The following is a 22,009-nucleotide window of genomic DNA, read 5'->3' on the forward strand; positions in this document are numbered from 1 at the left end:
GGCAATGCTACCAAATACTAATTGAGTGTATGTAAACTTCTGACCCACCGGGGATGTGATGAAAGAAAGAAAAACTTAAATAAATCATTCTCTCTACTATTATTCTGACATTTCACATACTTAAAATAAAGTGGTGATCCTAACTGACCTAAGACAGTTAATTTTTACTAGGATTAATTGTCAGGAATTGTGAAAAACTGAGTTTAAATGTATTTGGCTAAGGTGTATGTAAACTTCTGACTTCAACTGTATTAGATTTTTCCTGTATGTTGCAGGTATGATGTGGCAGCGTTGTCAGGGGAGACATGTTACTGTGGTCATTATGGGATGGAGGGGCTGGTGTCCAGACAGTGTCCAGACAGCTCTACTAAAGGGGAGTCAGACACAGACACACAAAACAACACTACAGGGTGGTGAGATATATATATTTTATGCAGTTTTTATTGCGAGAGCCCTAGTGAGTAAGATTTATATTACATGATGTAAATTAAACTTGAAACCTGAATATACACAGTAGAAGTTTAGATTAATTGTCTCCTATTTTTACATACAAAACTATTGACTTGACCGATGGGTACTGTATGTTAATTCAAACATCTCTCATACCTGCTGTATGTATACTGTATCTGTCTGCAGGTGTTGTGACTCTGTCTGTCTGCCATGTGGAGATGGGAAGGACATCTTGGCTGTGTACAGAACACTGGGGCCTTACATCCGGAATGTCAGCCTGGCCGTGCTGACTGACACAGTGCATGCTGGGATGCCTTTCCTCCTGGAGGTTTATGGGTACCTGGCGGCTCCTCCCACTCAGCCAACAGGTTAGTTAAACTTTTATCCATCCGCTATTTACCTGGTTTTATAGAAGTTACAGTGTAAAATCGTAATTACCTATGAATAACCTCATAATTGACTGATTAGTTGATGTGTTGTTTGTTGGTTGTGATTGGACTGTTGTGTGGTTGTCAGGGATACAAGGCCTGGGAGGAGAGAACCTATCGTCTGTGGACGTTCAATTCAGTGGGAGGAGCCACAAAGGTCAAAGTTTCCACAGCGTCATCGTCCAGGACGATGGCTTCTTCACCTTCTCCTCTGATTGGATGCTGGAAAACCCTGGAACATACCAAATTAGTATGTCAAAAACAAATAATGTTTAATTTTTTATTAATGGGAATAAGAAATGTTATATCTCACATTCTCCCCTCTCCCTGTATCTCTCTCCTTCTCCCTGTCTCTCTCTCTCTCCCTCTCACTCTAGAGATCTCAGTCTCCAACCTCCTCTCCCAGCTCTTCTCCTCCCTCCATCTCTCCGTCTTGCGTCCCTCTCCAGAGGGGTTGGAGGTCAGCCTGGTCCAGGGGCGAGGGGGTACCCCCTCCTGCCTGCCCTACCCAGCCCAAGACACCCTATCCCAGGCTCTGGAGAAGGCCTACCTGGGTGATACCCTCACCCTCCAGGCATATGTAGGAGCTGGAATCAGGGTGCAGTTCCACTGGAGATTCAGTGATGATGAAAAGGAAGAGGAGGATGAGGAAGAGGAAGGGAAGAGGAGGGATATAAAGATCGACTGCCTTCCTGATTCTGACTGTCTGAGCAGCACTGTGGTGAGAGCTTTAGACCACATCTGACTTGGGCTTTTCTAGGGGTCAAATCAAAACTTTTCATTCACTGTTATGATATCATGACAGTTGGACACTATTCCATATTTTCAGAACCAACTGTTTAAAACTGAGGGGATTCACACTGTCAAGGTCAATGCTTCCAATATCTATGGCTGGACCGAGCAAACCATCCATATTGTGAGTACTCTGCCACTATGTTACTTTCAGTCAAGCACTACATTATAAACAGTCTGTTAACATTTTACAGGTGGATTGAGTAACACATTCTGTTTGATAGCTCTACCTGATTTCTTCATACTCCACTTGTAATAGGGGTGCTCTTTCTCTGTGTACAGGCGGTGGTGAGGCGTGTTGTGCGTGATTTGACCCTGGAAAGTCGGTCTGGGTACCATCTGGCTGCTGGTCAGAACATCTCTGTGGACCTGCAGCTCTACACCACACAGAGACAGAGCCTACTGCTCAACCTCACACTGACCTACCAGAGAAAACACAGCGTCAACCAAGACCATGTCCACAACCTCAACCAAACCTTCAGTCATGACGATGCAGACTATGAAAACAATCAAAACCATGACCAAACAGAAGATCACAACATCAATCAAAACCAAACCTACAATCATGAACTTGACCACTTCTACAACTTCACCCTAGCGCTTGAACTCAACCACAACCAAAGCCATGGTCATGGCAATGACGATCACACCCTGTCCCTTCAATTCACCCACACCCTCTCCCTGTCCTCCTACACCCAGCCCTCCAGTCCCCTGCACCTCCTCTCCTCCTACGGTCAGACCAGCTGCCACCTCCAGTTCCGCCTGCACTACCCCCTCCCTTCCACCGTGGGACAGTATACCCTCTCAGCCACAGTCTTCTCCCTCTCTGACCCTGCTGTGCCGCTACTCTCCGCCTGTCTCCCTTTCCCCCTGGTGATGTTCGACCGCATACGCACCCTCTGGCCGGCTGGACCGTGGAGCGCTGTGGTTCAGTCACAGTCAGAACTCAACCTCACGGTCACCAGCCGGGCTGACCGCATGGGTTCTAAGGTGCTTTGGACAGTTGCTAGGGGCAACACCACTGTGTTCAACAGGATCACGGAGGCCTGGACCGTGACCATGACTTTCCCGATCGCAGGGAGCTATCTGGTCATGGTCAAAGCCTTCAACCCAATCAGCTGGGCTGGCTTCCACACACACTTCCTGGTCCAAGATCCAGTCGGAGATTTTTTGTTGAACATTCCGAGCGTGGTCACGGTCGATTGTCCAACTGCAGCGTTGTTCACCATCACAACAGGGTCGAACATGTCTGTGGTGGTGTTTGCAAATACATCTGTGCTGTACCAGAACCACAGCTACACAGCAGGGGAGGAGGTGACCGTGGGTTTGTTGTTTGACCGTACTGGGACCGCTGAGGTTGAGGTCAGAGCTGAGAACCTGGTCTCCTCTGAGAACAGGACTGTGAACGTGTGTGTTCAGTTGGTCAGAAAGTGGTCACACACCGTCACCATGGATATAACTCTACCACCGGTCACTGGGCCGAGCCTAGCCCTCAGCACCAAGGTCAATGGTAAGGAATAATGTCATTCTCAAGTACTTTTCTCTGATTCACCCTAACATGTCTATGTTTGTGTGAATGTTTTAAGCGTTTCAACAGTTTTAAGATGGCATACTGTGTGCCTGAACAGAAGGACACTGCCAACCGCCAAGACTGGGGCAGAGTAACACTAGAATGTTAATTACCTGGCTTTCCTCTTCCAGTGATTCCTGCATTCTTGATTGGCTGTCCAACTAAACCTGTATTTCAACATCAGAATTGTATTAGGCTTTAGTGGAATTCCCCTCAAGCACAGTCTGATAATCTGATCCTCACTCCTCCTCACTACCTGGAGAAACTAGAAGGGACAGAAGTGAGGTTTTTTTACTACCCTGTCCTCTCTAACATGGCCATCTAGTAACTACCCTGTCCTCTCTAACATGGCCATCTAGTAACTACCCTGTCCTCTCTAGCATGGCCATCTAGTAACTACCCTGTCCTCTCTAACATGGCCATCTAGTAACTACCCTGTCCTCTCTAACATGGCCATCTAGTAACTACCCTGTCCTCTCTAACATGGCCATCTAGTAACTACCCTGTCCTCTCTAACATGGCCATCTAGTAACTACCCTGTCCTCTCTAACATGGCCATCTAGTAACTACCCTGTCCTCTCTAGCATGGCCATCTAGTAACTACCCTGTCCTCTCTAACATGGCCATCTAGTAACTACCCTGTCCTCTCTAACATGGCCATCTAGTAACTACCCTGTCCTCTCTAACATGGCCATCTAGTAACTACCCTGTCCTCTCTAACATGGCCATCTAGTAACTACCCTGTCCTCTCTAACATGGCCATCTAGTAACTACCCTGTCCTCTCTAACATGGCCATCTAGTAACTACCCTGTCCTCTCTAACATGGCCATCTAGTAACTACCCTGTCCTCTCTAACATGGCCATCTAGTAACTACCCTGTCCTCTCTAACATGGCCATCTAGTAACTACCTTCTAGCTAACTTTTACTTCCTCTAAATCAGCAGCTTTGACATTAGCACCCAAGGTAACCACGGAGGAGCCAATTGGTGACGTCCTCTTGGTGTTGGCCACACCTGCCGTGATCCAATTAGCTGACTTCATCAAAGCAACAGCGATAGTGGTCAGAGGCGGGGCCTTGGTGTTTGAGTGGCAGGTGTCTCTCCCAGAACTCACCACTCACAGTCACACAGACAGGTAAGTCCATCCCCTGAAGATTCAGTATTCACTGTCACAGAAAGTCATTTTTTTTAACCTTCTTTTCTCCCTACTCTTTCTTCTTTGGTTTTATGTTTTCCCTTTTCTGTCTGTCTTTCTGTCTCTCTCGCTCCACCCCTCTCCCTCAATCTATTCATCGCTCTCTCCATCTCGCCCTCTGTCCCAGGAACACCAGTGTGAGCACCCTTAATCTCCAGGCAGTTGTTCCAGGAATGTATAACATTACCGTGACAACCTACCGTCCCCAGGGCGACACCTCAGTCAGCCGACACCTAGAGGTCAGGGTTCACGGCCCCGTGGGTCACGTTCAAGTCCAGTACCCATTTGGGTCGGATCGGGCAGCGCTCCACCTGCAGGCTGTTGGGACCTACGCCACGCCCTTCCTCCTGTTCAGAGGACACTCCTTCTCCCACAGCGTCCATTTTGTTTTTGACTTCGGAGACGGGTCGCCAACTTCATATGTGAACGGTGTCTCTCATTCGCTGGGAAAGACTGCATCCACCTATCACCAGTTCACTAAAGGTAAACAATACCTTACATTCTCCTGAAATTCTGCATGAAGACATTTTGGACATACTGTAATAGTTGATATTTGTCAAACTGTTGAATCTTTATTGCATCCCCAGAGGGAGTGTTCCAGATCAGGGTGTGGGCCTACAATGAGTTCTACAGAAGTACGGCTGTGGAACATGTGTTCTATGTAGAGAAGGTTCCAGCGGGTCTAGAACTCTCTGCTAACTCTAGTGTGGTCTATAAGAACCAGGTGGTTCTCTTTGAGGCTCCGTTAGAACAGGGGACTAACGTCTCCTACACCTGGAGTATGGGAGACCAGACCACCTACGTCAATGCAGGTATAAACCAGGACTGGATCTGATAACAGGTTCTCATACTTACTGACTAGACAAAATGGATTATGGAATATACTGAATACCATCACAATTCATCAATTTCCAAATTTGTTTCAAATCAGTTTTGAATATATAGTATTTTGTGTGAATCTAATTCTGTGTGCTTTATCTGTGTGTGTGTGTGTGTGTGTGTCTCCAGGTGCTGTAGTGTCCCATGTGTTCCTGTCTGAGGGTTTGTTTGGGGTGTGTGTGTTGGCTGAGAACAAAGTGGGGAGTGTAAGCCGCTGTGTCTCCATCTCTGTGCTGCACCGGATGCGATGTATGTATGACATATGACGCCCTATCTATGTCAGAAACAGGTACTGTAAGTTCTGAAATCATGTAATATTTATTTCCTGTACGTTGTTTGTCTTTCCCAGCTGTGAGTATCCACACAGAGAAGCAGGCGTATGCCACAAACATTGATATAACATTCCGGGCCCGGACAGAAGAACCGGACCCTCTGGAATTCCTCTGGCACTTTGGAGATTCCCGGCCACTCTGGACCACGTCACGCTCCTTCAACAAGACATACCACACACCTGACAGGTTCTCACTCATCTCTTTGATGAACACAATTAATCAATGATTAGTCATAATCAGTAGGCATATCCATGGTCACACACATTTGATATTTCCAGAATACTCCCTTAGAATTGTCAGATTTACTAATCTTGTCTACTCCTCCGTCCTGTCCTCCCAGGTACAGTGTGGTGGTGGTAGCCTCCAACGGGCTGAGCTCCTTCACCTCTGCGGTCCATCCTGTCCTGGTCCAGAGAGCTGTGTGTCCTAACAGATTGCTCCTCCAGCCCTCTGTGGTTCGGAACCACACCGCCAGCTTCACCTGTAGGGTCAACTCTGGAACCAACCTCTCCTACTCCTGGAGCTTTGGAGACGGAACCTCCAGGACGGGAGGGAACACAGAACAGCATGTGTTCCACAGGTCAGACGCAACCTTCTAAAAACTTTTATTAAAGGTGCAATCTGTAACTGTCCTATCCAATCGAAGGTGTTGCCCCTGCACTTGATTGTGAACTGATTGCAGTCTTGGTGAATGTGACAGATGGTGACATAACATGGCATAGTGTGTGATTGTTCCCCATGCAGGACAGGAGAGTTCACGGTTGAGGTGACCGTGTCTAACCTGGTCAGCTCTGCCTCCCTGACCGCACAGATGTTTGTGGTCGACCGCCCCTGTAAGCCTCCAGCTGTTAAAAACATGGGACCGCTCAAGATACAGGTAAGAGTGTTACTGAGAGACTGCAGGTTTGGACCTGTTGGCATAATGGTTTGGACTGACAGACACAGGGCGATGTCCAAACTGCCCCCAAATTCACTCTCCTCTCCTCTCCTCTCCAGGTACGGCGGTATGAGCCAGTGGGTCTGGGGGTGACATATGAGGCAGAGGTCCAGTGTGATGTGTCCCAGGGTCTGGAGTACAGCTGGTCTCTGTATACCTCTACAGGCCTGCCTGTACCTCTACCTCCTGTTCACACAGACAGACAGAGCATCACCCTACCCAGCCACTTCCTACACTATGGTATCTACACCGCTATAGCCAGGGTGAGTGAAATCAAAACAGAATACACGCATTCTGTAATACTATATGTTGTCAATATGTAGGTTGCTATCCCTTTTCATTGAAAACCTGGTAAAATAGTATCGTTTTTATAATGAAGTTATCATAACGTTGTCCTGTGGTTGTGTGTAGGTCCAGATCGTGGGCAGTGTGGTGTACAGTAACTACAGTGTGTGTGTGGAGGTGGTGCCTAGTCCTCTGGTCTCCTTCATCCATGGAGGCACCAACATGTTCCTCAGCAGCCGAAACAGCAGCATTATCTCCCTCAACGGACAACTCTCCTACGACCCCGACTACCCCATGAACCACCTCAGGTAGCTACACAGTAACACTGGCTGTCAGTCTGTCAGTAATAATAATAATAATATGCCATTTAGCAGACGCTTTTATCCAAAGCGACTTACAGTCATGCGTGCATACATTTTTTTTTGTGTATGGGTGGTCCCGGGGATCGAACCCACTACCTTGGCGTTACAAGCGCCGTGCTCTACCAGCTGAGCTACAGAGGACTACAGAATTAGATGTGTTAGAGCAGGGCTGGAGCAAGAGCAGGGCTGGAGCAAAAGCCTGCACACACACCAGTTCTACAGGAGAAAAGTTGGCCAGCCCTACTGCTCTAAGAGGTTGTTTTGGGATTGGCCATTTAATGGCATTTACCCTTTCTACTGTTACTAAATCCCTCCCCCTTACAGTTATAGCTGGACCTGTAAGCCAATCAGTGCCATCGACAGCTCCTGTTTCGACGAATATGTGCCCACCTCCTTCTCTGTGATCGTGTTTCCAGTGGGGTTCCTGAAACGGGACTTTGACCAGTTCAGGTTCACGCTCACGGTCCAGAGTGGAGAACGCTCATCTATGGCTGACACCTTCATCACGGTCACACCCAGCCTGGTCAGGTGGGAAACACTTTGATGTTAATTTACTTTTTGTACACTCCCCTCCATGTGTATTTGGACAGTGAAGCTAGCATTTTAGATTTGAGATATAATGTTTTATATGAGGCGGCAGTACAGAATGTCAGCTTTTATTTGAGGGTGTTATCATACATATCTGTTTTACCGTTTCGAAATTAAAGCACTTTATGTACAGTATCTCTTCAAATTATTGATTTGACTGATACACACTGCTAATCCATCTGATCTCAGTATATATATACACCTGTTCTGAAAGGCCCCAGAGTCTGCAACACCACTAAGCAAGGGGCACCTCCAAACAAGCAGCACCATGAAGACCAAGGAGCTCTCCAAACAGGTTAGGGACAAAGTTGTGGAGAAGTACAGATCAGGGTTGGGTTATAAAAAAATATCCGAAACTAAAAAATTGAAAGAATATGGCACCACAACAAACCTGCCAAGAGAGGACCGCTCACCAAAACTCACGAACCAGGCAAGGAGGGCATTAATCAGAGAGGCAACAAAGAGACCAAAGATAACCCTGAAGGAGCTGCAAAGCTCCACAGCTGAGATTGGAGTATCTGTCCATAGGACCACTTTAAGCCGTACACTCCACAGAGCTGGGCTTTACGGAAAAGGGGCCAGAAAAAAGCCATTGCTTGAATAAAAAAATAAGCAAACACATTTGGTCTTCGCCAAAAGGCATGTGGGAGACTCCCCAAACATATGGAAGAAGGTCCTCTGGTCAGATGAGACTAAAATTAAGCTTTTTGGCCATCAAGGAAAACGCTATGTCTGGCGCAAACCCAACACCTCTCATCACCCGAGAACATGGTGGTGACTGCATCATGCTGTGGGGATGTTTTTCATCGGCAGGGACTGGGAAACTGGTCAGAATTGAAGAAATTATGGATGGCGCTAAATACAGGGAAATTCTTGAGGGAAACCTGTCAGTCTTCCAGAGATTTGAGACTGGGACGGAGGTTCACCTTCCAGCAGGACAATGACCCTAAGCATACTGCTAAAGCAACACTTGAGGGGTTTAAGGGGAAACATTTAAATGTCTTGGAATGGCCTAGTCAAAGCCCAGACCTCAATCCAATTGAGAATCTGTGGTATGACTTAAAGATTGCTGTACACCAGCGGAACCCATCCAACTTGAAGGAGCTAGAGCAGTTTTGCCTTGAAGAATGGGCAAAAATCCCAGTGGCTAGATGTGCCAAGCTTATAGAGACATACCTCAAGAGACTTGCAGCTGTAATTGCTGCAAAAGGTGGCTCTACAAAGTATTGACTTTGGGGGGGGGTGAATAGGTATGCACGCTCAAGTTTTGTTTGTTTCACAAGAAAATAATGTTGCATCTTCAAAGTGGTAGGTATGTTGTGTAAATGAAATGATACAAACCCCCAAAACATCCATTTTAATTCCAGGTTGTAAGGCAACAAAATAGGAAAAATTACTTTCGCAAGCCACTGTACATATCTGGTAGTAATATTTGCGGTTTCTCCCTCACCCTGAATAATTCTACGTTTTATTTCTTTAGTAAATGCACAGAAGTTGTGAATTATTTGGGAGTATTTATCATAGTGGAGGAAAAAGTGCATCTCTGTTTCAACCTCCCCTGTCATGCAGTGACCACATAGACACTCCTCTTTGGGTAGCCATGTCTTTTTGTGTCTCCCTTTTTCTATAGCCAATTGGTGGTGGCTGAGCCTATATTTGGTCAGGATCTGTGGTGATGTGATTTGAAGGAGTCAGGCGCAGGAGAGTAAATCACAGAATAACAGGTTTATTCCGTTGACACAGCAGTACGCAGCAATGCGTCAAACACTCCAGTGCGGAAATATACAGTGCACTGGAAACAACAAGGCACACGGGTGAATATCCAGGCGATACAAAATACAAGAGCTCCACCGAGCTAAACTAACCTCCACAATAAACAATCACACACAAAGACAATAGGGCAGAGGGAACACTGATACAGTGTCACACCCTGGCTCTGGGACTCTATATGTTGAGCCAGGGTGTGGATATTCTATAGGTTGTATTTCTGTGTTGGCCAGAGTGGTTCCCAATCAGAGGCAACGAGTGTCAGCTGTGGCTGGTTGTCTCTGATTGGGAGCCATATTTATAGAGGCTATTTGCCCACAAATGTTGTGGGATCTTGTTTCTAGTCTGTTTGTGTTAGACCGTGAACTGTCACGTTATCGTTTTGTTGTTTTTGATCGTGTCTCTAAATAAAGAGTATATTTGCCTGCAACGCTGCGCCTTGGTCCTCCTCTGTATACGACGATCGTGACAGAAGATCCCACCAAACCAGGACCAAGCAGCGTGTCCAGGAACACACGCAGGAGGTAACGCTGGTGGATGTCCTCCTCGGCTGGGGGCAGATTACGAAGGAGGAGGCCGTCCGGTACCGGAAGGCGATGAAGGGGGAGACCCAGGCAGGAGTGGAGAAGCGGCGTCAACCGGGCCGTGGTCGGACAGGCGAGAGGCACCCCCAATAATTTTTTTGGGGGGGCACACGGCATGGGCGACTGGGCAGCAGGAGGCTGCCACAGGGCGAATTGGGAGATTAGGAGAGGAGGCCACCGGGTTTTGGGGGCCAGAAGGCAGGTTGGCGGAGCCTGGATGGAGAGCAGAGCCAACTCCCCGTACTCAGGCATGGCAGCATGAGACTGGGCAGGTTCCGCGGTATGCGGAGCTGCGCACTGTGCCACGCAGTGGTCCGGCATAGTCCGGGACGTCCTGTGCGAGCACCCCGCACGTGTTGTGCGAAGGTGGGCATGCAGCCAGGGACGGAGTGTGCCGGGCTCAGCGCTGCGTGGCCTCCAGTGCCTCTCCTCGGTCCCGGATATCCTGCGCCGGTGTCACGTGCTGTTATGCCAGTACGGGTACACAGCCCTGTACGTCCTGTGCTGATGCCTCACACAGAGTGTGTGAAGGTAGGCATTCAGCCAGGACGGGTTGTGGCAGCTCTTCACTCCAGGTCTCCTATCCGTCTCCACAGCCCGGTCCGGCCTGTCCCTGCTCCACGCACCAAGCCTACGGTGTGCGTCGCCAGCCCGGTCCGGCCTGTCCCTGCTCCACGCACCAAGCCTACGGTGTGCGTCGCCAGCCCGGTCCGGCCTGTCCCTGCTCCACGCACCAAGCCTACGGTGTGCGTCGCCAGCCCGGTCCGGCCTGTCCCTGCTCCACGCACCAAGCCTACGGTGTGCGTCGCCAGCCCGGTCCGGCCTGTCCCTGCTCCTCGCACCAAGCCAGGGGTGCGCATCGTCAGCCCGGTCCGGCCTGTCCCTGCTCCACGCACCAAGCCTACGGTGTGCGTCGCCAGCCCGGTCCGGCCTGTCCCTGCTCCTCGCACCAAGCCAGGGGTGCGCATCGTCAGCCCGGTCCGGCCCGTTCCTACTCCACGCACCAAGACAGGGGTGCGCATCGTCAGCCCGGTCCGGCCCGTTCCTACTCCACGCACCAAGCCAGGGGTGCGCATCGTCAGCCCGGTCCGGCCCGTTCCTACTCCACGCACCAAGCCAGGGGTGCGCATCGTCAGCCCGGTCCGGCCCGTTCCGGCTCCACGCACCAAGCCAGGGGTGCGCGTCGTCAGTCCAGCACAACCCGTGCCTGGGTCACCGGTGCCTGGTAAGGTACCGGTCAGCTGCTCCACACCGGAGCCAAAGCGGTCCGCTTCTACGATGTCTGGTCCAGCTCCAGCCAGCGGGGCCAGACCGGACCAGGGGCGCCACGGGGGGATGGTGGAAGGGTGGTGGTCAAGACCGGAGCCGGAACCGCCTCCGAGGAGGAATGCCCACCCAGCCCTCCCCTGGTGTGTGTACGTTTAGGCGCGGTCGCAGTCCGCGCCTTTAGGGGGGGGTACTGTCACACCCTGGCTCTGGGACTCTATATGTTGAGCCAGGGTGTGGATATTCTATAGGTTGTATTTCTGTGTTGGCCAGAGTGGTTCCCAATCAGAGGCAACGAGTGTCAGCTGTGGCTGGTTGTCTCTGATTGGGAGCCATATTTATAGAGGCTATTTGCCCACAAATGTTGTGGGATCTTGTTTCTAGTCTGTTTGTGTTAGACCGTGAACTGTCACGTTATCGTTTTGTTGTTTTTGATCGTGTCTCTAAATAAAGAGTATGTTTGCCTGCAACGCTGCGCCTTGGTCCTCCTCTGTATACGACGATCGTGACATACAGGTACTGATGAGGGGAATTGAAACCAGGTGTGTGTAATAAACAAGACAAAACAAAAGAGATGAGGAGCAGCAGTGGCTAGAAGACCGGTGACGACGAACGCCGAAGCCTGCCCGAACAAGGAGAGGAGGCAGCTTCGGAGGAAGTCGTGACAGGATCTTTCTCTGTTTTGTATCTCTGACAGAGCAGCGATATTCTGCCAATTGGAATTGTCTTTTGGGGGCCAAATAGCAATTTAATTTATTCAGTGTTTTTGTTTCATTTTCCCAATTTTTCAAATAGGAGGTTTTCATTTCTGTAACAACTTGATTGATTTCCCAGTGTGTTTGGATAATAGGGTTGTTTAGTGCTTTTAGCAGATAACATAGGGGACTCTCTTCAGGGTTCAGCTCTTGGGTTTCCAGGCTGTTTTAGGGCTTAATTTCAAATGGTGCCAAAATGTTAGGGTCCTTTTTTAAAGATTTACAATAAAAGGGAATCTTCAGAGTTCCGCTCAGCATGCATTATTTGGTACTTTCTTTTGGATATTTAGGATAATTCTGCAGAATTCTGTATGTAGATTTTCTATTTGGTTTTCCTCCTAATGCTTATAATCATAATTACAGGTTGGACCCCAAACCATATAGTGCAATTGGTAAAATTACACTATTGAATATTTTTCACCAGATTTGGATAGGAATATTTATTTTTGAGATTTTTATTTTAATGGAGTAAAATGCTTTGCAGGCTTTTTCTTTTAGTGCATTCACTGCCAGACCAAATCCACTGGAGGCACTGATTTTTTGTCCCAGGTAGTTGTACCATTGGGCATGTTCAACCATGGTATTTCCTAATTTTAAGGAGTGTCTGCTGCTCTGATTCATGGTCTTTTTCTGGACGATAACGTTGATGTTGATTGCCCAGTTGATGCTGTATTCCCAAAGAATGTTAAGTTGTTCCTGTAGACCTTTGCTCTGTTGGTGACAGTAGGACAAAGTAATCTGCGTAGAGCAGGAATCTGACCTCTTCATCTTTGAGAGTGAGTCCAGGGGCTGCAGATTGGTCTAACAATACTGCTAGTTTGTTGACGTAGACGTTGAACAGAGTTGGACTTAAACTACACCCTTGACTCACCCTTCGCCCTTGTGCAAAAAACTCGGTAATTTTTTTGTTCAGTTGAATACTACATGTGTTGTTCAAGTAAATAGATTTTATGATGTCGTATATTTTACCCCCAACGCCGCTTTGGAGGGTTTTGTAATATAATTCATTATGCCATATGGAATCAAAAGCGTTCTTAAAATCAACAAAACTTGCAAATACCTTTCTTCAGCTTTTCTGATGAACATGCTGGTTTATTAGTGTGTAATGTGTGTATGTGGTCTGTTGTTCGGTGTTTGGGTAGAAACTGCCATTTGTTTTTTGCTGAGAGCGTTTTGTTGTGTTAGGAATATCGTATTCGGTCATTGAGAATACAGCAGAACAGTTTCCCCATGTTACTGGTGACACATATTCCCCTATAGTTATTATGGTCTAATTTGTCACCTTTTTATATATGGGGGTTATGAGCCCCTGGTTCCAAATATCAGGGAAGCAGCCACTCTCCAAAACCAGGTTGAATAGTTTTAATAAGGCATCCTACTGTGTTTAAGCATTTCATTCCTGATGCTGTCAGGGCCACATTCCTTTCTAGGTTTAAGGCTTTGTATTTTCTTCCAAAGTTCAGCCTGTGTCATTTGTTAGTCAATTGGGTTCTGGTTGTTTATAATTGTGTGTTCTAGGGACCTGAGTTTTTCTTTCATATTCTCTGGCTTTAAAGTAAGTCTTCTGATGGTATTATTCCATAGAGACTTTCCAAATGATCTTTCCAAATGTTGCCATTTTGAATGGCTAGGTTATTCCTCTGTTTTCCATTTAGACCATTCCATTTCTCCCAGAACTGGTTTCCATCAGTGGAGTCTTCAATCTCTTTCAGAGTGTTCTTAAAATGCTTCCATTTCTTCTATCTTAGGTGTTGTTTGTATTCTTTAAATGTGTCACAATATTGTTGCCGAACGTCTCAATCCTGTGGTTGGTGATGTTTTCTATTTGATAAAGATCTACACTTTTTCATTATAAGATCACATTCAGCATCAAACCATTTCTCTTTTTGAGGTTTCCAATTAGAACATATTTTTACATTTGCATTTTTTCTTTTGTGGCTGCTTTATGATAGATCTCATTTCATACAGTGCATTCGGAAAGTATTCAGACCCCTTGACTTTTTCAAAATGTTGTTACGTTACAGCCATATTCTAAAATTGATTAAATTGTTTTTTCCCCTTATCAATCTACACACAATAAATACCCCATAATGACAAAGAAAAAACAGGTTTTTAAAACGTTTTTCAAATTTATAAAAAATAAAAAACTGAAATATCACATTTACATAAGTATTCAGACAATTTACACAGTACTTTGTTGAAGCACTTTTGGCAGCGATTACAGCCTTGAGTCTTCTTGGGGATGACGCTACAAGCTTGGCACACCTGTATTTGGGGAGTTTCTCACGTTCTTCTCTGCAGAGCCACTCAAGCTCTGTCAGGTTGGATGGGGAGAGTCGCTGCACAGCTATTTTCAGGTCTCTCCAGAGATGTTCGATTGGGTTCAAGTCCGGGCTCTGGCTGGGCCACTCAAGGACATTCAGAGACTTGTCCTGAAGCCACTCCTGCGTTGTCTTGTCTGTGTGCTTAGGGTTGTTGTCCTGTTGGAAGGTGAACCTTCGCCCCAATCTGAAGTCCTGAGCGCTCTGGAGCAGGTTTTCATCAAGGACTAGTCTCCCAGTCCCTGCCGCTGAAAAACATCCCCACAGCATGATGCTGCCACCACCATGCTTCACCGTGGGGATGTTGCCAGGTTTCCTCCAGACGTGACGCTTGGCATTCAGGCCAAAGAGTTCAATCTTGGTTTCATCAGACCAGAGAATCTTGTTTCTCATGGTCTGAGAGTCCTTTAGGTGCCTTTTGGCAAACTCCAAGCGGGCTGTCATGTGCCTTTTACTGAGGAGTGGCTTCCGTCCAGCCACTCTACCATAAAAGCCTGATTGGTGGAGTGCTGCAGAGATGGTTGTCCTTCTGGAAGGTTCTCTCATCTCCACAGAGGAACTCTGGAGCTCTGTCAGAGTGACCATCGGGTTCTTGGTAACCTCCCTAACCAAGGCACTTCTCCCCCAATTGCTCAGTTTGGCCGGGCGGCCAACTCTAGGAAGAGTCTTGGTGGTTCCAAACTTCTTCCATTTAACAATTATGGAGGCCACTGTGTTCTTGGAGACTTTCATTGCTGCAGAAATGTTTTGGTATCCTTCCCCAGATCTGTGCCTCAACACAATCCTGTTTCGGAGCTCTACGGACAATTCCTTCAACCTCATGGCTTGGTTTTTGCTCTGACATGCACTGTCAAGTGTGCGACCTTATATAGACAGGTGTGTGCCTTTCCAAATCATGTCCAATCAATTGAATTTACCACAGGTGGACTCCAATCAAGTTGTAGAAACATCTCAAGGATGATCAATGGAAACAGGATACACCTGAGCTCAATGTTTAGTCTCATAGCAAAGGGTCTGAATAGTTATGTAAATAAGGTATTTATGTTTTTTTATTTTTAATACATTTGCAAACATTTCTAAAAACCAGTTTTTGCTTTGTCATTATGGGGTATTGTGTGTAGATTGATGAGGAAATTGTTTTATTTAATCAATTTTAGAATAAGGCTGTAACTTAACAAAATGTGGAAAAAGTCAAGGGGTCTGAATGTTTTCTGAATGCACTGTATGTCAGGGATGTTTGGGCTGAATGTACTTGAAAGGAAGTAATTGATACAGGTTGTAATTTCTGGGCAGTGCAATGCTGTGTTGAAGTGTGTTGCGCTGTCAGGGGCCCATCTGTACATTTTACCTCATTTCTACCAGCATGTTAAATGTGCAACCAGAGGGGATGTGGCAGGCCTTGCAAACTATTACGGACTACAAAGGGAAGCACAGCCGCAAGCTGCCCAGTGACACGAGCCTACCAGACAAGCTAAATTACTTCTATGCTCGCTTCGAGGCAAGCAACACTGAAGCATGCATGAGAGCATCAGCTGTTCCGGACGACTGTGTGATCACGCTCTCCGTAGCCGCTGTGAGTAAGACCTTTAAACAGGTCTACATTCACAAGGCCGCAGGGCCAAACGGATTACCAGGATGTGTACTCCGAGCATGCGCTGACCAACTGGCAAGTGTCTTCACTGACATTTTTAACATGTCCTGACTGAGTCTGTAATACCAACATGTTTCAAGCAGACCACCATAGTCCCTGTGCCCAAGAACACTAAGGTAACCTGCATAAATGACTACCGACCTGTAGCACTCACGTTTGTAGCCATGAAGTGCTTTGAAAGGCTGGTCATGGCTCACATCAACACCGTTATCCCAGAAACCCTTGACCCACTCCAATTTGCATACCACCCCAACAGATCCACAGATGATGCAATCTCTATTGCACTCCACACTGCCCTTTCCCACCTGGACAAAAGGAACACCTACGTGAGAATGCTATTCATTGACTACAGCTCAGCGTTCAACACCATAGTGCCCTCAAAGCTCATCACTAAGCGAAGGACCCTGGGACTAAACACCTCCCTCTGCAACTGGATGCTGGACTTCCTGACAGGCCGCCCTCAGGTGGTGAGGTTAGGTAACAACACATCTGCCACTGATCCTCAACACGGGTGCCCCTCAGGGGTGCGTGTTCAGTCCCCTCCTGTACTCCCTGTTCACCCATGACTGCATGGCCAAGCACGACTCCAACACCATCATTAAGTTTGCAGACGACACAACAGTGGTAGGCCTGATCACCGACAACGATGAGACAGCCTATAGGGAGCAGGTCAGAGACCTGGCCGTGTGGTGCCAGGATAACAACCTCTCCCTCAACGTGATCAAGACAAAGGATATGATTATGGACTACAGGAAAAGGAGGACCAAGCACGCCCCCATTCTCATCGACGGGGCTGTAGTGGAGCAGGTTGAGAGCTTCAAGTTCCTTGGTGTCCACATCACCAACAAACTATCATGGTCCAAACACACCAAGACAGTCGTGAAGAGGGCACGACAAAGCGTATTCCCCCTCAGGAGACTGAAAAGATTTGTCATGGGTCCCCAGATCCTCAAAAAGTTCTACAGCTGCACCATCGAGAGCATCCTGACCGGTTGTATCACTGCCTGGTATGGCAACTCTTCGGCCTCCGACTGCAAGGCACTACAGAGGCTAGTGCGTACGGCCCAGTACATCACTGGGGCCAAGCTTCCTTCCATCCAAGACCTCTATACCAGGCGGTGTCAGAGGAAGGCCCTAAAAATTGCCAAAGAATCCAGCCACGTAGTCATAGACTATTCTCTCTGCTACCACACGGCAAGCGGTACCGGAGTGCCAAGTCTAGGTCCAAAAGGCTTCTTAACAGCTTCTACCCCCAAGACCCCTGAACAGCTCATCAAATGGCTACCTGGACTAGCCCCCCCACACCCACCCCCACCCGCTCTTTTTACGCTGCTGCTACTCTCTGTTTATTATTAGTCACTTTACCTCTACCCACATGTACATATTACCTCAATTACCTCGACTAACCTGTGCCCCCGCACATTGACTCTGTACCGGTACCCCCTGTATATAGCCTTGCTACTGTTATTTTACTGCTGCTCTTTAATTATTTGTAATTTTTCTATTTTTCTTCTTTTTTTATTGTTTATTTATCTATTTTTTACTTAACACTTATTTTTCTTAAAACTGCATTGTTGGTTAAGGGCTTGTAAGTAAGCATTTCACTGTAAGGTCTACACCTGTTGATTTGATTTGATTTGGTCAGGGCTATTTCTATTACTAGTAATAGATTCGGGTATAAGGAGGGATGTCCAAATATTACCCTCAGGGTCTACACATTCAGGTTCAGAACCTGTTCTAGCATTAAAATCCCCACACAAAAGTACATTTCCGTCAGCTTGAAACTGGTTGGTCTCTCTTTGGAGATTATCATAAAACTGATCATCATAGTAAGATGAATCTGAGGGAGAAGCATACACCGCATCAATATATAAATCATTGTCACTAAGGATTGTGCCTTTGTTGAGTTTGAACCAAATATGTGTGTTACCCTTTTTGATTTGGCTCAGTGAAAGGTCCTGTTTATATCATATGATCATTCCTCCCGAGTCCCTGCCCTGTTTAATGTTTTTATGTTTTAATGATGGAAGTAGAATTTCCCTATAGCCTGAAGGACATTGAGTATCTATATCACCACGACACCATATTTCTAGAACTATTATTATGTCTTGACCTTTGGTGTTAAGAAAATCTAGGTTTGTGGTCTTAAGACCTAAGGTAGAGGAGTACAAGTTAATTATCTAATTTCATATTAGTATATATCTATATATCATTTGGTTAGAGTAAAGTACATAGGAAATTAATACACAAGCAAGTATAGAACAGGACAATCCAAACGTGTATGTGTGTGTGTGTGTGTGTGTGTGTGTGTGTGTGTGTGTGTGTGTGTGTGTGAGAAACAAAAACTAAACTAAATAAATAAATAAAAGTGTGTTTCTGTAATAAATACATACAAATAACAATAATTATCTCTCTCTCTATCTCTCTGTTTCTCTCTATCTATCTCTCTCTCTCTCTCTCTCTCTCTCTCTCTCTCTCTCTCTCTCTCTCTCTCTCTCTCTCTCTCTCTCTCTCTCTCTCTCTCTTTCTCTCCCCTATCCCCCTCTCTATAGAAGGGTGTCAGTGTATTGTTACCAGTACCAGGGGGATTCAGTGAACTGGGACCAGTCGTTCTCAGTCAGAGCACTGTGTGAGAGCTGTGGCCCCTCCCCCAGAACCATCAGCTACACCTGGACTCTCTACCTGGTCAACTCCTCCAGTAAGGTGGACACAGACGGTAAGACATAGATCCCTCACCATACAGACTACAGCAGGATAGGTCCCTAGACCAGTCCTTCTGATGTGTAGATCCAGCTAGGTGTATAATAAGAAATCTAAAGGCCTCAATTCCAAATGAATGGGAGAGACACAGGCCCTACACTACTCTTATACAGTAGAGTGTGTCTGTGTGTAATAATGTGTTTAGAGTGAAGAGTGGGGTGTTATAGTGTGTGTATGTTAACCTCTCTCTCCAGTCCCCTTCTGTCACAGTGTGGATCTGAGTATTCCCTCCAACATCATTGGTGGCCCTACCTTTCCCCTGCCCCCAGCCCTGACTCTCACCCCTCCATCATCACCCCCTCACACACCCTCACCCACAGCCAGCATGATGTCCTCATCCACAGAGATATCCTCAAAAATGACATCATCAAACACAAACGCCGTAACATCAATCCCAGCCAGCTTGGTGACCGGTCTGGTGTCATCAAACGGGATAAGCCATACTGAGATACAAACTACAACCCCCACAACTCCCGGCCCAGTCCCCCTGTCTCCCTTACCCCCGCTGCCCACAATCCCCCTGCCCCTCCCGTCCCCATCACCTGGTGATCGCCCCCAGAAACAGAGGTCACAGGTGTCAGTAGAACTTCAGAGGATCAATAGCACAGCTGGGAACAACCAAACACCAAACTACACCCCTCCATTCCTCTCTTTACCAAACCACACTGTTTTGGCCAACCCTTCAAAAAACTCCTCCCCCGAGCCCATCTCTGCTCCAATCAGCTCCACTCCTGATACACCTGAGCCAGGTAAGGGTTAAGAGTAACACAATAAAACATGTTATCTTCTGCCGACTGCTTTTCTTTGATAGGTTTCATAGCTCTGAAATATGTTGGTGTATATTTTAAAGTATATTTTATTTCAGACGTGGGAAGGTTTGACCCCGCAGGGCCCCCTTACCCCATCTCAGAGTACCCTGTAGTTGTCTTTGACGACGGCAGAATCCTTTACTCTGCCCCCCTCGGCCAGAGTGACATCATCGAGGAATTCCCCATCGATCCCGATTTTCCCACTGACTACGACTTCCCTTTCCCCGTCCTGGAGAGTGGAGATGTGAGCGGACGGCCTGGTAAGGAAGATTAAGGAAATAAATGGATAGATGGATGAGTGAGTGAGTGGGTGGATGGATGGATATATTTACGTCTGAATACACTTCTCTTAGTTTGGTCCTCTTTGTGTTGCAGTTGAGGGCTCCTCTTCTGGAGAGTCAGTCAGTGGTGGTGTGTTAGGACCCTTCCCTGGACCAGGTCAGTTAAGAGTTACTGATATTATTGACATACAGTACATTAAAGTAGCAAACCATTTCAGATCCACAACTAAGGGACATTGAAAAGTCCTAGATGAAACATGTTGCTGTTTTGTTTCAGGTCCCTCCACAGCAGAGACAAGCTGGGACCCCAATGGGACACTAGGACCATCAGGCAATCAGACAGGCAGCTATAACTTCACTGGTAATGCCACGCAGATTTAACTCAATACCACTTTATATCAGTTGATGTACATATTGGATTGAATAACAGAAGTATTTTCTATAGACTCATACTTTTACAGAGATTAAGTTGTGAATGTCTGTCCTACAGATTATAATGTTCCCTTCCTGGGGATAGAGGAGGGAGACCCAGGAGTGTCAGGGGGCAGACCAACAGGTAGGGCTCACCTGTCTTTGTGTGTGTGTGTTTGTGTGTGTGTGTTTGTGTGTGTTTGTGTGTGTTTACTGTTTGTGCTTGTGTTTATACTGTGTGTTCTTGTATGTTTATCGTCAGGTGTGGGTGGTGGGAGCTCTGGGAGCTCAGAGGGAGACTCTGCTCCTGCTATCCCAGGATCAGGTGAGGATGAGGGGAGTAACCTGATGGACTCCAGCCCCTCCCTGGTGGTCCTTGACCCCACACTACTAGACCTGCCCAGAGAACTGTTAGAGCAGGAGCGGTTTGAGTCCTACACATACACAGGTAAACATCCATCAGCACTCAATACACTTACCTACTGCACTGTGCAAACTGTGTATGTGCACAACAGTTTTCCAGTCTCAATTCAATTGTTTTGATAGATTGAATGTACATTGTTGTACCTGATCACCTGTTGTATTTGCCTCTAGGAATCTCCTCTGCTCTCATCATGTTCAGACCCTTCACTCTGAGAGCAGGAAGCAGATATATGTTAGAGGTCACAGCTAGTGAGTAAGGAGGATCAATTGACTAATGTATTGATTTACTGATTGCTTTTTAATACATTTCTCACTCCCTTTATCTGTTGATCAAAGTGTGTGTCCTTGTTTCCTGTTATGAACTCAGACTCCCATGATGCAGTACTGGGGCGGACTCAGCTGTTCCTGTCCACTAGCCCCACCCCCCGAGGGATGACCTGTCAGGTGCAGCCTAGCAGCGGCCTCGAGATACACACACACTTCAGCATCTTCTGCACCTCTGGGAAAGAGGTACACATACATTATAACCAACAGCAGTAGTACTGTATTTATCTCCATCACCATGTACAGTTGAAGTCGGAAGTTTACATACACCTTAGCCAAATACATTTAAACTCAGTTTTTCACAATTCCTGAAATTTAATCCTAGTACAAATTCCCTGTCTTAGGTCAGTTAGGATCACCACTTTATTTTAAGAATGTGAAATGTCAGAATAATAGTAGAGAGTGATTTATTTCAGATTTTATTTATTTCATCACATTCCCAGTGGGTAAGAAGTTTACATACACTCAATTAGTATTTGGTAGCATTGCCTTTAAATTGTTTAACTTGGGTCAAACGTTTCGGCTAGCCTTCCACAAGCTTCCCACAATAAGTTGGGTGAATTGTGGCCCATTTTGGCACACATTTTCAATAGGATTGAGGTCAGGGCTTTGTGATGGCCACTTCAATACCTTGACTTTGTTGTCCTTAAGCCATTTTGCCACAACTTTGGAAGTATGCTTGGGGTCATTGTCCATTTGGAAGACCCATTTGCGACCAAGCTTTAACTTCCTGACTGATGTCTTGAGATGTTGCTTCAATATATCCACATAATTGTCCTTCCTCATGATGTCATCTATTTTGTGAAGTGCACCAGTTCCTCCTGCAGCAAAGCACCCCC

At 46.7% G+C, this 22,009-nt stretch overlaps 1 protein-coding gene across 1 annotated transcript in view; it reads left to right on the forward strand.

Annotated features, from left to right (window-relative positions):
- Positions 1 to 327: 327 nt before the first annotated feature.
- Positions 328 to 22,009, forward strand: part of LOC121549458 (polycystic kidney disease 1 like 1) — a 48,807-nt gene continuing 27,125 nt past the window's right edge. The window contains exons 1-25 of the mRNA XM_045210317.1: positions 328 to 413; positions 637 to 818; positions 967 to 1,128; positions 1,328 to 1,599; positions 1,953 to 3,180; positions 4,273 to 4,375; positions 4,563 to 4,918; positions 5,023 to 5,247; positions 5,444 to 5,563; positions 5,664 to 5,832; positions 5,987 to 6,226; positions 6,391 to 6,523; positions 6,643 to 6,846; positions 6,995 to 7,176; positions 7,555 to 7,758; positions 18,715 to 18,878; positions 19,117 to 19,304; positions 19,482 to 19,671; positions 19,788 to 19,991; positions 20,107 to 20,169; positions 20,290 to 20,373; positions 20,503 to 20,568; positions 20,686 to 20,871; positions 21,018 to 21,095; positions 21,214 to 21,356. Coding sequence (XP_045066252.1) covers positions 328 to 413; positions 637 to 818; positions 967 to 1,128; positions 1,328 to 1,599; positions 1,953 to 3,180; positions 4,273 to 4,375; positions 4,563 to 4,918; positions 5,023 to 5,247; positions 5,444 to 5,563; positions 5,664 to 5,832; positions 5,987 to 6,226; positions 6,391 to 6,523; positions 6,643 to 6,846; positions 6,995 to 7,176; positions 7,555 to 7,758; positions 18,715 to 18,878; positions 19,117 to 19,304; positions 19,482 to 19,671; positions 19,788 to 19,991; positions 20,107 to 20,169; positions 20,290 to 20,373; positions 20,503 to 20,568; positions 20,686 to 20,871; positions 21,018 to 21,095; positions 21,214 to 21,356 — 5,232 coding nt within the window. The remainder of the gene's footprint in view (positions 414 to 636; positions 819 to 966; positions 1,129 to 1,327; positions 1,600 to 1,952; positions 3,181 to 4,272; positions 4,376 to 4,562; positions 4,919 to 5,022; positions 5,248 to 5,443; positions 5,564 to 5,663; positions 5,833 to 5,986; positions 6,227 to 6,390; positions 6,524 to 6,642; positions 6,847 to 6,994; positions 7,177 to 7,554; positions 7,759 to 18,714; positions 18,879 to 19,116; positions 19,305 to 19,481; positions 19,672 to 19,787; positions 19,992 to 20,106; positions 20,170 to 20,289; positions 20,374 to 20,502; positions 20,569 to 20,685; positions 20,872 to 21,017; positions 21,096 to 21,213; positions 21,357 to 22,009) is intronic.

Source organism: Coregonus clupeaformis, chromosome 34 (assembly GCF_020615455.1).
Source record: "Coregonus clupeaformis isolate EN_2021a chromosome 34, ASM2061545v1, whole genome shotgun sequence".
In the NCBI taxonomy this organism is placed as follows: Eukaryota; Metazoa; Chordata; class Actinopteri; order Salmoniformes; family Salmonidae; genus Coregonus; species Coregonus clupeaformis.